At 49.0% G+C, this 11,982-nt stretch overlaps 1 protein-coding gene across 1 annotated transcript in view; it reads right to left on the reverse strand.

Moving 5' to 3' along the window:
* Positions 1-149: 149 nt before the first annotated feature.
* LOC121306479 (DNA-directed RNA polymerase II subunit RPB1-like) overlaps positions 150-11,982 on the reverse strand; it is a 20,396-nt gene continuing 8,563 nt past the window's right edge. The window contains exons 2-16 of the mRNA XM_041238200.1: positions 11,207-11,436; positions 10,652-10,823; positions 10,197-10,302; positions 9,675-9,884; positions 8,748-8,971; positions 8,307-8,553; positions 7,361-7,461; positions 6,824-6,928; positions 6,270-6,452; positions 5,625-5,828; positions 4,870-5,056; positions 3,902-4,015; positions 3,227-3,376; positions 1,927-2,401; positions 150-1,699 (exon numbers count right to left, since the gene is read on the reverse strand). Of these exons, the coding sequence (XP_041094134.1) occupies positions 1,258-1,699; positions 1,927-2,401; positions 3,227-3,376; positions 3,902-4,015; positions 4,870-5,056; positions 5,625-5,828; positions 6,270-6,452; positions 6,824-6,928; positions 7,361-7,461; positions 8,307-8,553; positions 8,748-8,971; positions 9,675-9,884; positions 10,197-10,302; positions 10,652-10,823; positions 11,207-11,436 (3,150 nt within the window). The 3' untranslated portion in view covers positions 150-1,257. The remainder of the gene's footprint in view (positions 1,700-1,926; positions 2,402-3,226; positions 3,377-3,901; positions 4,016-4,869; positions 5,057-5,624; positions 5,829-6,269; positions 6,453-6,823; positions 6,929-7,360; positions 7,462-8,306; positions 8,554-8,747; positions 8,972-9,674; positions 9,885-10,196; positions 10,303-10,651; positions 10,824-11,206; positions 11,437-11,982) is intronic.

An 11,982-nucleotide genomic window follows, 5' to 3' on the forward strand; every position in this document is an offset into this window, starting at 1 on the left:
ACTGTTGACAAATAAAAAAAAAAAAAAAGACCTCCCTTAGAAGGCAAGGGATATATTTTACAGAAAAAAAAACGGGAATCAGGCGATGGTTTCTACAGATTCGTATGCTGGACAGATTTGCGCTGTAGTGGTTTTGATTTTTTTTAAAAAAATCAAAAAAAAGTTTCACAGCAAAGTTGTGCTAGCACAGAGTGCTCAAAACATTAAAACCAGTTGGATTTGTGTGTTTGAGTAGCATACAGTCCGGCCTCGCACCAAATATTAGAAAGAAAGCGATCTTAAAAGCTTTAAATGATCTCTGTGTTTATTGAGGGCTGTTGTGGAATCAGAAGTTTAATGGTTTAACCAAATTTCTTTCTATATATAATTCAACCTTCTACACCCCCATTACAGTGTAACCCCCTTTTAAAACAAACCCTCGCAATGCAATTAGATCCAAGTCTAAAAACAGACTTCTTTAAAATTACAGAAAACTAAAGGTACTTATTTTACCTGCCAGCAAAAAGGCAGAGATTAGATTTGATTCTGTCGTTTAAGACGACTTCAACTTTATATATAAGCTGGTGGCCGACCCAGGTCCTGGGAGGAGAGCCACAGCGATTTCTGGTTTTCGTTCCACCAGAGTTCTCAATTAAATATAAAAACTAATTATTTGAATTGGGCAACACTAACGTTATCTCCAGGTCTTGTGGCTCTCCAGGATCGTCTGAACTTCCTGTGGCAGGACACACAGCAACACGAACCGAGGATTGGGGAGTTCTGATGGTCTGACAAGACGTTTCCCTCTTGAACTTTGCCTAATTCTAGTCGAAAGGAGCATTTCAGAATCTCCACGTGGGTTCAGACCGTTGGTGAGTGTGGGGAAACTGACACGTTCCAGAACTCTGGAGGTCTGGGTAATTTCCATAGCGATATAATTCCAGTTAAGGAATTTTTGAAAATTAACTCCTTTTGAAAAAAAAAAAAAAGTTACCTGGCTTTGCCTTAAGAAATAAATTCAAGATGTGGCTACACTTCGTAAGCCAACAGAAGAAAAAAAAAAAAAAAAAAAAAAAAACGAGTTATCAGCAATTAATCCCCCCCCCCCCCCCCCCCTTTAAAATAAAACCAGGGATTGCTTTTTTTTCTGTCGATCACAAAAAATGGTTCACTAGGTCGCTCTGGAAGTTAAAATGGACGGCTGGTGAGAATTGTGAGCGATTGAGAAAGACGCAGTGTCAGCCTCCGGCCACAGGAGGCGCTTTCCAAATCCCAGATCTAGTTTTCTTCATCGCTGTCGTCCGGGCTGATGGCCGGGCTGGTGAGGCTGTAGGTGGGAGAGGTGGGGGAGTAGCCTGGGGAGGTGGGGGAGTAGGTGGAGCCCTTGGGACTGGTCGGGGAGTAAGTGGGAGACGTTGGGGAGTATTTGGGAGAGGTTGGGGAGTAGGTAGGAGACGTGGGGGAGTATTTTGGGGAGGTAGGGGTGTAGCCCGGGGAAGCGGGAGAGTAGGTCGGGCTTGTGGGGCTGTATTTGGGCGTCGTTGGGGAGTAAGTAGGAGAGGTTGGGGAGTACTTGGGAGAAGGGGGGGAGTATTTTGGGGAGGTGGGAGAGTATTTGGGGGAGGTGGGGGTGTATTCTGGGGAGCTGGGGCTGTAGGAAGGGCTGGTGGGGGTGTACTTGGGGCTGGTTGGGGAGTAACTGGGAGAGCTGGGGCCCACCCTCCGGACCCCCAACATTCCATCCTCCCTCAACCCCCCACAGGACTCCCTGACTGCTTCCTCTCATCCTTCCTCTCCACTGGGACATTGACCCCCTCCAGCCCCTCATCATCCTCCCCTCCACCCCGACATCAATCCTCTTCAGCCCCACATCAACCCTCTCCAGAGGGGCATTCTCCCCGACCACCCGCTCATCCTCCCTGACCACCCCCAAACATCAATCCCGACCACCCCCTTATCCAGGGGGAGGTGGGGCTGTAGCTAGGAGAGGTTGGGGAGTACGAAGGGGAAGTGGGGCTGTAAGAGGGGCTGGTAGGGGAGTAGGAAGGAGAGGTGGGCGAGTAAGAGGGAGATGTAGGGGAGTAAGAGGGGCTGGTGGGAGAGTAAGAGGGCGAGGTGGGAGAGTAAGAGGGCGAGGTCGGGGAGTAGGAAGGGGAGGTGGGAGAGTAGGAAGGGGAGGTGGGAGAGTAGCTGGGAGATGTGGGAGAGTAGGAGGGGGAGGTAGGGGAGTAGGAGGGGGAGGTAGGGGAGTAGGAAGGAGAGGTGGGGCTGTAGTTGGGGCTGGTCGGGGAGTAAGAAGGTGAGGTGGGAGAGTAGGAAGGGGAGGTGGGAGAGTAGCCAGGGCTCTGGGGGGTGTAGCCCCCTGGAGAGCGGGGCTCGTAGGCCGGGGAGGTGGGGGAGTAGCTGGGAGACATAGCGCCACCTGGAGGTAAAAAGGAGAAACTCACTTACTAGAATAAATCGCATGCAACATCATCATTCTGGCCTGGGTAAAAGGCGCAAAAAAAAATGCTTTTAAATGCTGCAGCTTCAGAACAATTGTTTTTTTTAGTCCAGTATAAGAGACAATATGGGTCACATCTAGGTTTTCAGGAGTGAAAATGTCTCTAAGCAGCCAATTCAGGACGTGTGGTGTCAATAGGTCAACCCGGTGTGTCCGCCCGCTTTTAACAGAGAACACTCTAACAGAACACTGCTGGTGTGGATCAAGGGTAGGGTTATCCAGCATGTCAGAGTCTCTCCAGATCATTACACACAGCCAGGCACTCCACTGACTTCACCCAGATCTACATAGAAGCAGAATCTCAAAGCGTGCAGGAATCCAACACATTGACATTGCCCGGGATTATAAACCAGCATCCTGCAGTGATGAAAAGCCCCCAGTTGCAGAGCACTTTGATCCATTCCTGGTTTTACTGCGATTTTAAATCACACACCCGAGCTTGTTGCCTAGACACACTGCGGCTGATCAAGCTGGTAGTAAAACCTGGAATGGATCACACTGCTGTGCAATAGGAGTCTTATTGCAATCCCTGTAACTGTGTAATAGATAAAGCCATAAATCACGACGGCTATAGCCAGTCCACAAAACACATTATATACTGTAGTAACCTTACTCTACATGGACACACAATCTCAGAGAACCCGATCAGGCTGTTGTGGGGACCACGCTGTGCATTAAACCTGTAATTCACTCTGAAGGGTGCAGGAGAGGAGGCGCCCCTGTGCTGGGCAGGAGCAGGCTTACCTGGGGAGGGGATGTAGGGGCTGGCAGGACCTGGGGACCCCGGGGAGCCAGGTGTGGGGGACCAGGCTGGGGAGTAGCCAGGACTGAAGCCGCTGGCGTCTGACGCAGCGCTGGGGGAGAATCCAGCCCCTCCCGGGGTCATTCCACTGCCTAAGGACGGTGGGGGGGTGGGGGAGGCAGTTAAAACAAGAGATAAAAATAGAATGCACAGCTAACCAAAAGTTTTGCAACAGCCTATAGAATTAGTTTAGCTTCATAGAGTCGAATGAAACCTGCTAAATGTTACGTTAACATTTCGAAATCTAACATGAAATACTACTGAACTGCTAGGACAGCTTCCGGTAGACTTTTGTGAAATCATTTTATAGTGTCTTCAATTACATGATGTTAAAACAGGCGATATAAAATGATGTTCATATAAAGGTTTATTTTTTATTTATTTGGCCAGAACTGTACTGTAAAAATACTGAAGTCATTAGATACATTATAAAAAAATTAATATAAAATTGCTGAAACAATATGAAATTGTTACAAAATTGAGTGTCAAGACACTGAAGTGATCATTCGAGAGTGAATTTATTAAGTCTTCATATTTCTTAGTTATGACGGTACAGTGCTTTCAACAATATTACTTCATTATTACTGGTGCTTTAATGTTTGGATTATTAGACTCACCGATGCTGGGAGACCAGGCTCCATACGCTGGTGTGGCTCCCTGGTTCCAGGGTGTCATCGCTGGGGACATTCCCCCCATCGGACTGGGAGCAGAGCCAAAGAACATACCCGAGGCTGCAGGACGAGACACACCATGAGGACAGGGGACACACACCGACAGAAAAGGGGGTAACCAACTAGTGTGAAAGCCCTCAAAAGCTTGTAAAGGGATATTGCACAGAAATCTAGAACTGAGGTTCAGAAAAAAAACACAATGCCACGCTACAGTTTACAATTTAACTACGCCTTGTGAAACTGAAAAAAATAATCAAATCACAATGTAAAAAACGCACACAGGAGATACTGCGAAACCTGCATCAGGAGACATACAGTTAACAAAAGCAATTCACTTCAGTTTGGTGTACATAGACAATAGAATGCCTTAACTGGCAAGTTGTCTGGTTTGATACTGTCAAAAAGGACAGGTTTATTGTTCGGCTGTTTCTTCCAAAAGATTAGCAAGATCCCCCTTTTCAGTGGCGCTGTGGTATGAAAGGCGCTATACAAATAATTGAAATTAGAATTGCATTTTTATATAGCGCCTTTCATAGTGGACCTCCATCACACAGTGCTTTACAGAGGCAGGCTGTGAACTGCGCATTATATGCAGAGTCACCTCCAATAGGACGTTGATTTAACATCTCATCCTCAGAGCATAAGGATGTGAAGCGACTCTCTCAGGGTCACACACAGCGAGTCAGGCAGTGACAGAGGTGGGATTTGAACCCGTGACCTTCTGGCGACAAGCCCTGGGCTTTAACCACTGGACCGCACTGCCCTGCCTCCTATGGTACAAACTAGGCTTTGGTTTCTCAGCCAATTCATAACTTTAGGGAAAAAAATAAATAGGGAGGAGAAACACATGTTCGTTTGTGCCAGGACTGTGGGAACGCAGGATTCCCATGGCACAGCTCTGTGGTCACACTCACGTCCTGCCACACTGATGCCAGGGATGTTGGTAGGGATCTCCATGCCATATTTGCACTTCTCCGCGTCCAGCAGCAGATCGAAGCAGCCCGTCCCGGCTGGAGCCAGCTGCCCCAGCATGATGTTCTCAGACACCCCCTTCATCGAGTCACTCTCCCCATGAGCAGCCGCTTCCATCAGGACATCAACCTGAGGGGGGGAGGAGAGGTCAGCAAGCAGCCTGGATTCCTCACAGGAGAAGGGAACGATTCGCTGCGCATCCATGAGAAAATCAGGAGGCTTTCTTGACATCATAATAGGGGTATAACGTTTTGGATTGAGATCACAAGAGCACAGCTTTGTTCACTGTAGTTCCCGACATGTTTTTTTTGAATGAAGAATAGAGTTTTACTAGTTGATTACACACTCCAACTCATTTGGGAGTTAACAAAAACGCAAGCAGCTCATTAGGACCATTGCATGCCTCGTGATCTCCATATTACTGCACTGTTACACACTCAATTCCTTATGTTAAATTTTACTCGTTTAGCAGAAGCTTTTGTACAAAGTGACTTAGACGAAAGAAGGGGGGGTGAGCGAACTCTGCTTCATCAACAACTGCTGCTGCAGAGTCATTAAAATAAGACCTCGACTGTTTGACGTCTCATCCGAAGGACAAGGAGGTTCAGCGACTTGCTCAGGGTCACGCACACAGAGTCAGCGGCTCAGCTGAGATCTGAAACTCGTTCGGAGCGAGCGGGCGGGCGGGCAGCCTCACCGTTTCCTCGAAGGAGCACTTCATGAGAGGCCCCGTGTCCTGTCGGTTCACGCCGTGGCGCGTGATCGCCATCAAGTGGCCACGGCAGGTCATGGTGTCGCACAGCAGCGCCAAGTGGCGGTAATTGACGTAGGAGCCGTCGAAGGAGATGACGTGGTAGAGCTCGCGCTCCAGGGCCTTCCGCACAGCCTCGATCCCCAGCACCTGAAACAACATTCAAAACAGAGGGACTGATTGAAAACCTGCTGGTAACACCCAACACATTCCAAGAGAGCAGTTTGTAAGCCGTGCTTTCAGTCAGGGTTGCACTTCCAGGTTCGCCTTCTCTGGCTTCTTTCCTGTCAACCAACCAGCAGCTTCTCTTATTGACCGACAGGCTTTAAGCCAGTAACATTCTCTGAAGGCAGTCTCATAAAAACCAACAGATAGTCTGTTTGCAATAAAATTTGATTGATTACATACACAGAATAATGAAACGAGGCAGTGTGTGCAATGAGAATTGAAAGCTACATCCACCTCCACTCATTACACACTACTACCCCACGCTGGAGTCAAACTGTTCACCAGCTATGTACTGCACTACATGTCCTGGGCTCTATGCAGTGTAAGCTGCTTCCCCATCCTGTTGCTGGCAGCGGGACTCACAGTGAAGATCTCCACGATGTCGTTGGAGGTGGTCCTCACAGGGTCCACGTCCTTCTCGCTCAGCACCCTCATCAATCCCACGCCATCCGTCTCCAGAATCCACTCCTGCAGGGCCTTGAACTCCCCTTCCTCCGTGATGATAATCTTCTTCTTGTTGTCAGTCTGGGGCAAGTGCATGTACACCTGGGGGGGGAGGAGAGAAAGAAAGAAAGAATAAAATTAGTTTTAATAACCAAGCAAGGTGCCCAGATTTATCATGAGAATTCCTGACGACTGGAGGCCTCTAACCCGTCAGCGCTGGTCCGGTTCCCCAGCGGCTGATTGATCTCAGAACCTTGTCAAGTCGGGTTTTTCAATTAACCAGGTCTTTCAATTGGGATTGATTGCATTTGGTTTAGTCATTCAGCCTTAAATATACATATAACTTTGAAATACGATAACAGATTGCATGGTGTGTGTGTGCACTCCGCAGTGTAGGAGCTCAGTGTCTCATCTTGCTGATCTGCAGTGTGTATCTGGGTGTGGTGTGGGGTGCGCTGTGCATGGTGTCTCACCTTGCTGATCTGCTCGATGCCCTGCAGGGTCATGTCTGTCAGCATGTTGGACTCGATGCAGCGCAGGAACACGTCGTCGTCCATCTTGTCCACGACTTCCTCGTCCTGTGGGAATAGCAGGGACCGAGGTCACACACACAGCAGGACACCAACGTTTGTCAATTTTTAAAAACCTGGAGTACATCCCAAAACCAAAAAGCACATTCAAAACTACACCTTCTACAACCAGAGGGAGCAGCCTATGCATTTAAAGCTGAAAGAATCAACCAAGATTCAGCCAAGGGAACACAAAGCCACTTTTTCAGGAGCAGCAGCTTGAAACCTGGTTCTACGAGACCTAGTTTGAGGTTTGCTGCATCAAACCCCCTCCCCGAGTCTCCCCTGGCGTGCGGCGCAGCGTCCTGAAACTTCATCTCCTGAAACCAAGTTCCAAGCCGCAAAGGAGCTCCGTGTTCCCTCAGTTTTAAGGACGGGTCAAGGACCCAGTTTGTGCCTGGTAGGGGGTGTGGTCAAGAAGGGGGAGTGTCCAGCACTAACCTCCTGAAACTTGTTCTCGTCGCTGTTCATGATGCGGATTCTCAGCACCAGTTTCTCTGCGTTGTCGTCGTTGAAGATGCAGTTCAGATCGTCTCCAAAACCTACAGACACAGGGGTGGGCGAGAGTGGAATAACCCTCCCAGCCAAAATCTACTGGAGCAAGGTGGGGCACCCAACCAACCCTAGCCATGCAGCAATGCCAACTGGGGTACCGCCAGTCACTGCGTGGGATACTGTACCAGGATAGGGTGAAGGCGCTGGCAAACGCTGGTCTGTTTCTTCTAATTTCAATAACACTGATGAAGGCACTATAACAATTGTACAGGGATGGTAATAAGACTCCTGTTGCACAGCAGTTTCACCCATTCCAGGTTTTACAACAAGCTTGATTAGCCACAGTGTGTGCAGGGAACCAAGTGTGTCTTACTAAACTCATAGTAAAAACAGGAATGGATCAGACTGCTGTGCAATGGGATTCTCACTTAAATTGCTGCTGTATTGAATTAGCTGGGTCTCAGATCCCCAGTACAGCACTGAGTTCTCTACACTAGACTGTATTGAATTAGCTGCTCTCAGATCCCCAGTACAGCACTGAGTTCTCTATACTAGACTGTATTGAATTAGCTGCTCTCAGATCCCCAGTACAGCACTGAGTTCTCTACACTAGACTGTATTGAATTAGCTGCTCTCAGATCCCCAGTACAGCAGAGTTCTCTCACTAGACATTGAATTAGCTGCTCTCAGATCCCCAGTACAGCGCTGAGTTCTCTACACTAGACTGTATTGAATTAGCTGCTCTCAGATCCCCAGTACAGCACTGAGTTCTCTACACTAGACTGTAGCTGCTTCAGAATACAGCTGAGTTCTCTCAGTATTGAATTAGCTGCTCTCAGATCCCCAGTACAGCACTGAGTTCTCTACACTAGACTGTGTTCAGGCGGCTGACCTGCGTTGATCTTCTCTGCGATCTGCTCCATGGTGAGCTTGCGGTCGGTCATGTGCTTGCGGTCCAGCTCAACGCGCAGCAGCCAGGGGGAGATGCGGGTCACGTCGAAGTCCGGCATCTCGTAATACACATTCACCCACTCCTGGTCCTCCGTCACCACCGTGTTCTGGGGGTTCGGGTCGTAGTAGATGGCCGTGTTTGCTGTCACCTTCCTCAGGGTCGTGTGCTCCAGCCGGCACAAGATATCCTGGGGAGAGGAAAGAGGGAGTGTAGGAGAAGGGAGAGGGTTAATGAGCGCTCAAGAGTGATGTTTTACAGAACTGCAAACACCCTGGATTGCATTCAGGGTTTGGGGTCAAATCAAAATTAAAATTCCCAGATCCATTCTCAATTCTAGAATTCCCTCTATTCCAAAACACACACTGACCAAAAGGGTCTCACCTTGGCCCTCTCAGCGTCTCGCGCTGCCTGCCCCAGCAGGAAGACGGTCAGCGAGGGGGTCTTGGGCCGCTTGGAGATGTTGATCAGCTCCTTGAGACGCGGCACACCCAGGGTCACGTTCTTGGCCGACACGCCGGCGTAGTGGAAGGTGTTCAGAGTCATCTGAGTGGCGGGCTCTCCGAGAGACTGAGCGGCCAGAGCGCCCACCATCTCACCGGGGTGGCCTGGGGGGGGGGGGGGGGGGGTAGGGAGAGAGAGAGAGAGTTAACAAGGAGAGGGACACAGAAAGAGGGGTAGTAAGGAGAAGAGATTTAGTGAGGAGAGGAAGGGGAGAGAGGAAAGAAAGGACAGGGGGTTTGTGAGGAGAGAGAGAGAGAGAGACAGAGACAGAAAGAGAATCTGGGAGAAGGAGGGGGGGGGAGGGGGGTTAGCGAGGAGAGAGAGGGGGGGGGGGTGTGGGGGGGGGGAGGGGGGGGGGAGGAGGGGGGGGGGGGGGGGGGGGGGGGGGGGGGGGGGGGTAGAGAGTCTCTTTTTCCAAAAACCAGAGAGGAGACAGACTGGAAGGGGTGAAAACATTTGTCAAATGAGTTTTAGGTTTCCTCAAGACTGCAATTTATCACAACAGACCGAGTGGCGATAAAGAACAAAAAAAAGATTAGTTCAACTAAAAAAGTAACCGTCATCACGTTTTTGAACTCTTCCATTCATTCATTTATTGTACTTTCTCTTAATAGAATTTACTGTTACAAACAAATTTTGGTTTAACAGCTCAAACTCTCAAAACAAATTCACTTTTATTTTCTCTCATCTGAAGCAGCTCTTCCTACCGATTTGAATGTATTTTACCCGTGATATTTTGTTAACTAAGATCACCCTGGATAAAAGGAGTCTAAGAAATAACGCTCGCGGCAGCGCGGAGAGGAGGACTCACGATAGACTGGTTGAACTTGGTCTCGATCTCGCCCAGGAGCCAGTCGTAGGCCTCCGTGCTGAGCCGGAATTCCTCAGTCATGCGGCGGCTGCACAGCGTGGAACGCAGGTGGATGTTGAAGAGCAGTGTGGCGTTCTGCTGAGCCTGTCTGCTCAGGGGGTCATCCCCGTTCACGATCACCAGCTTCTTACTGAGCTCCTTCACACCTGGGGGGGGGAGAACGTTTCATCATGCTGCAGCACAGGGCTTTGTGGGACACTCATAAAACCCTTTAAATAAGATTTAACAGGAGGAGGTTCTCTATCCAGGGATTGCAAGGTATTTAATAAGCAAGGTGTCCGAGCGGGATACACAGGAGGCAAGCATCTCGCCTCCAGCCATTCTGTTTCAAGGCTGGGGTCAACAGAATGTTAATTACAATTATTCTGCACTAATTACAATTCTAAAATTAAGAAAAAAGTACCACATCCTAGACACATTAACTCTTTCCTAAATAACAGGTACAAATAGAGACCCACCTTCCACCACTCTGAGCGGGTTCAGGTCGGTCGGGGTTCTGGTGTTGATGCGGAAGATCTTCTGGGCATTCCAGATCATCCTGGCGATGTTGCACGGCAGCACCACCTGGTGGGAGATTTTTTTATATATATCATGTAAAATTTTAAAAAACACATTTTTCAATTTGTCAGCTTCCATTAAGTATATAGGAAACTACAAAGCAGTGTGCGAGAGAAAAAAAAAGGATTTAGTATTAGTTATTTAGCAAACGCTTTTATCCAAAGGGGGGGTGAATCATACATCAACAACTGCTGCTGCAGAGTCACTTCCAACAGGACCTTGTTTGTTTTGTGTCTCATCTGAAGGACTGAGCACAAGGAGGTTCAGTGACAGGGTCAATAACGTTAAGCCCCTGTTTGTAACTGCTGGATCACAGAGCCTCCTCAATGGCGTGGATCCCCCCTCTCTCTCTCACCTTGCTGTCCCCCGTTGGGAAGATGGCTCTCAGGATGTCTCTGTCCTCCTTCATCTGCTCAAACTCCTTCTCAAGGGTGCCCTGCACGAGGGCGTTGGTCATCACGTCCTTCACCACCTCCTCCTGCAGGATGCGCCGCAGAGCACGGTCGTTGGTGTAGTCGAACTTGAACCTGGGGAGAGAGAGAGAGAGAGAGAAAGAAAAAAAGAAAGGAGAGAAGTTTAAGTTAAGCTTCCAGTAGAGACCGCTGCAATACCATTTTATAGTGTGATTACACCGTTAATAAAAAAAGATATGAAAATACATTAACTGAGCATCTCAATCCTAATTCTAGGCGATGCAAAGCTTTCGGCAACAGCTCTGGTGCAGAACTTGGAAAACTGACATCTACGTTCCTTATTTACCAACTACAGCACTGGACTATTCCACAGCAGGACTGACCCCGTCTCCCTTGTTTAAAAACAGCTACGCGATCGAACAACATTAGTACAGAACTGCCGCTATCCCCAAGCCGCAGCAGGGTAATCCTGTGCGGGCGGACGGGTCGGTTCTCACTTCTTCTCGAAGGCCTTGTGCGAGGGCTTGAGGGTGGCCAGGTTCTGGAACTCGACGGACTCTCCCGCCAGCCCGTCCTCCCCGTAGCGCAGCTGCACCACCTGGTTGATGGAGTTGCGCACAGTCGCGTCGTACTTCACCATCACAGACTCCATGGATTTGATCAGCCGCCGCTGGATGTAGCCTGCAGGGGGCAGAAGAGGGTCACTGCAGAGGGCATGAGCACGCCTCTAAAAAAGTAGGGAGGGACCGGGATCGAAAACCCAGATTTAAATGCATTTGATTCAAGGTACATCACCTACTAAACATTGGATGCTGGAGAGATGTTTTCAGTGGCTCCAATTAATCTAAGTAACAGAGCTTAGGGTGGAACGAAAGTGCCCCCCCTGCCGCTCCAATGCAAGGTTTAACCACGTCAGGGTCTGGACTGAGGGTTATGAACTGGTTCAAATAAACAATTTAGAACAGGGTTGGAAGGAAGACCAGGAGTGGAATCACCCTCCAGGACTAGATGTTGCACCCTAGTTCATATTAAAATATTAAGCTTGCATTGTATCCCTGTACTGCCCTGCAACACCTATAAGGTCAGCCCAGTGGTTCGAGAAAGGGGCTTGATACCAGGTGGTTCAAATCCTGGCTCAGCCACTGACTCCCTGTGTGTGTGACCCTGAGCGAGTCACTGAACCTCCTTGTGCTCCGTCCTTCGGATGAGATGCAAAACAAACGAGGTCCTATTAGAAGTGACTCTGCAGCAACAGTTACTGATGATGCAGAGT

This window comes from Polyodon spathula, chromosome 48, assembly GCF_017654505.1.
Source record: "Polyodon spathula isolate WHYD16114869_AA chromosome 48, ASM1765450v1, whole genome shotgun sequence".
Taxonomy (NCBI): Eukaryota; Metazoa; Chordata; class Actinopteri; order Acipenseriformes; family Polyodontidae; genus Polyodon; species Polyodon spathula.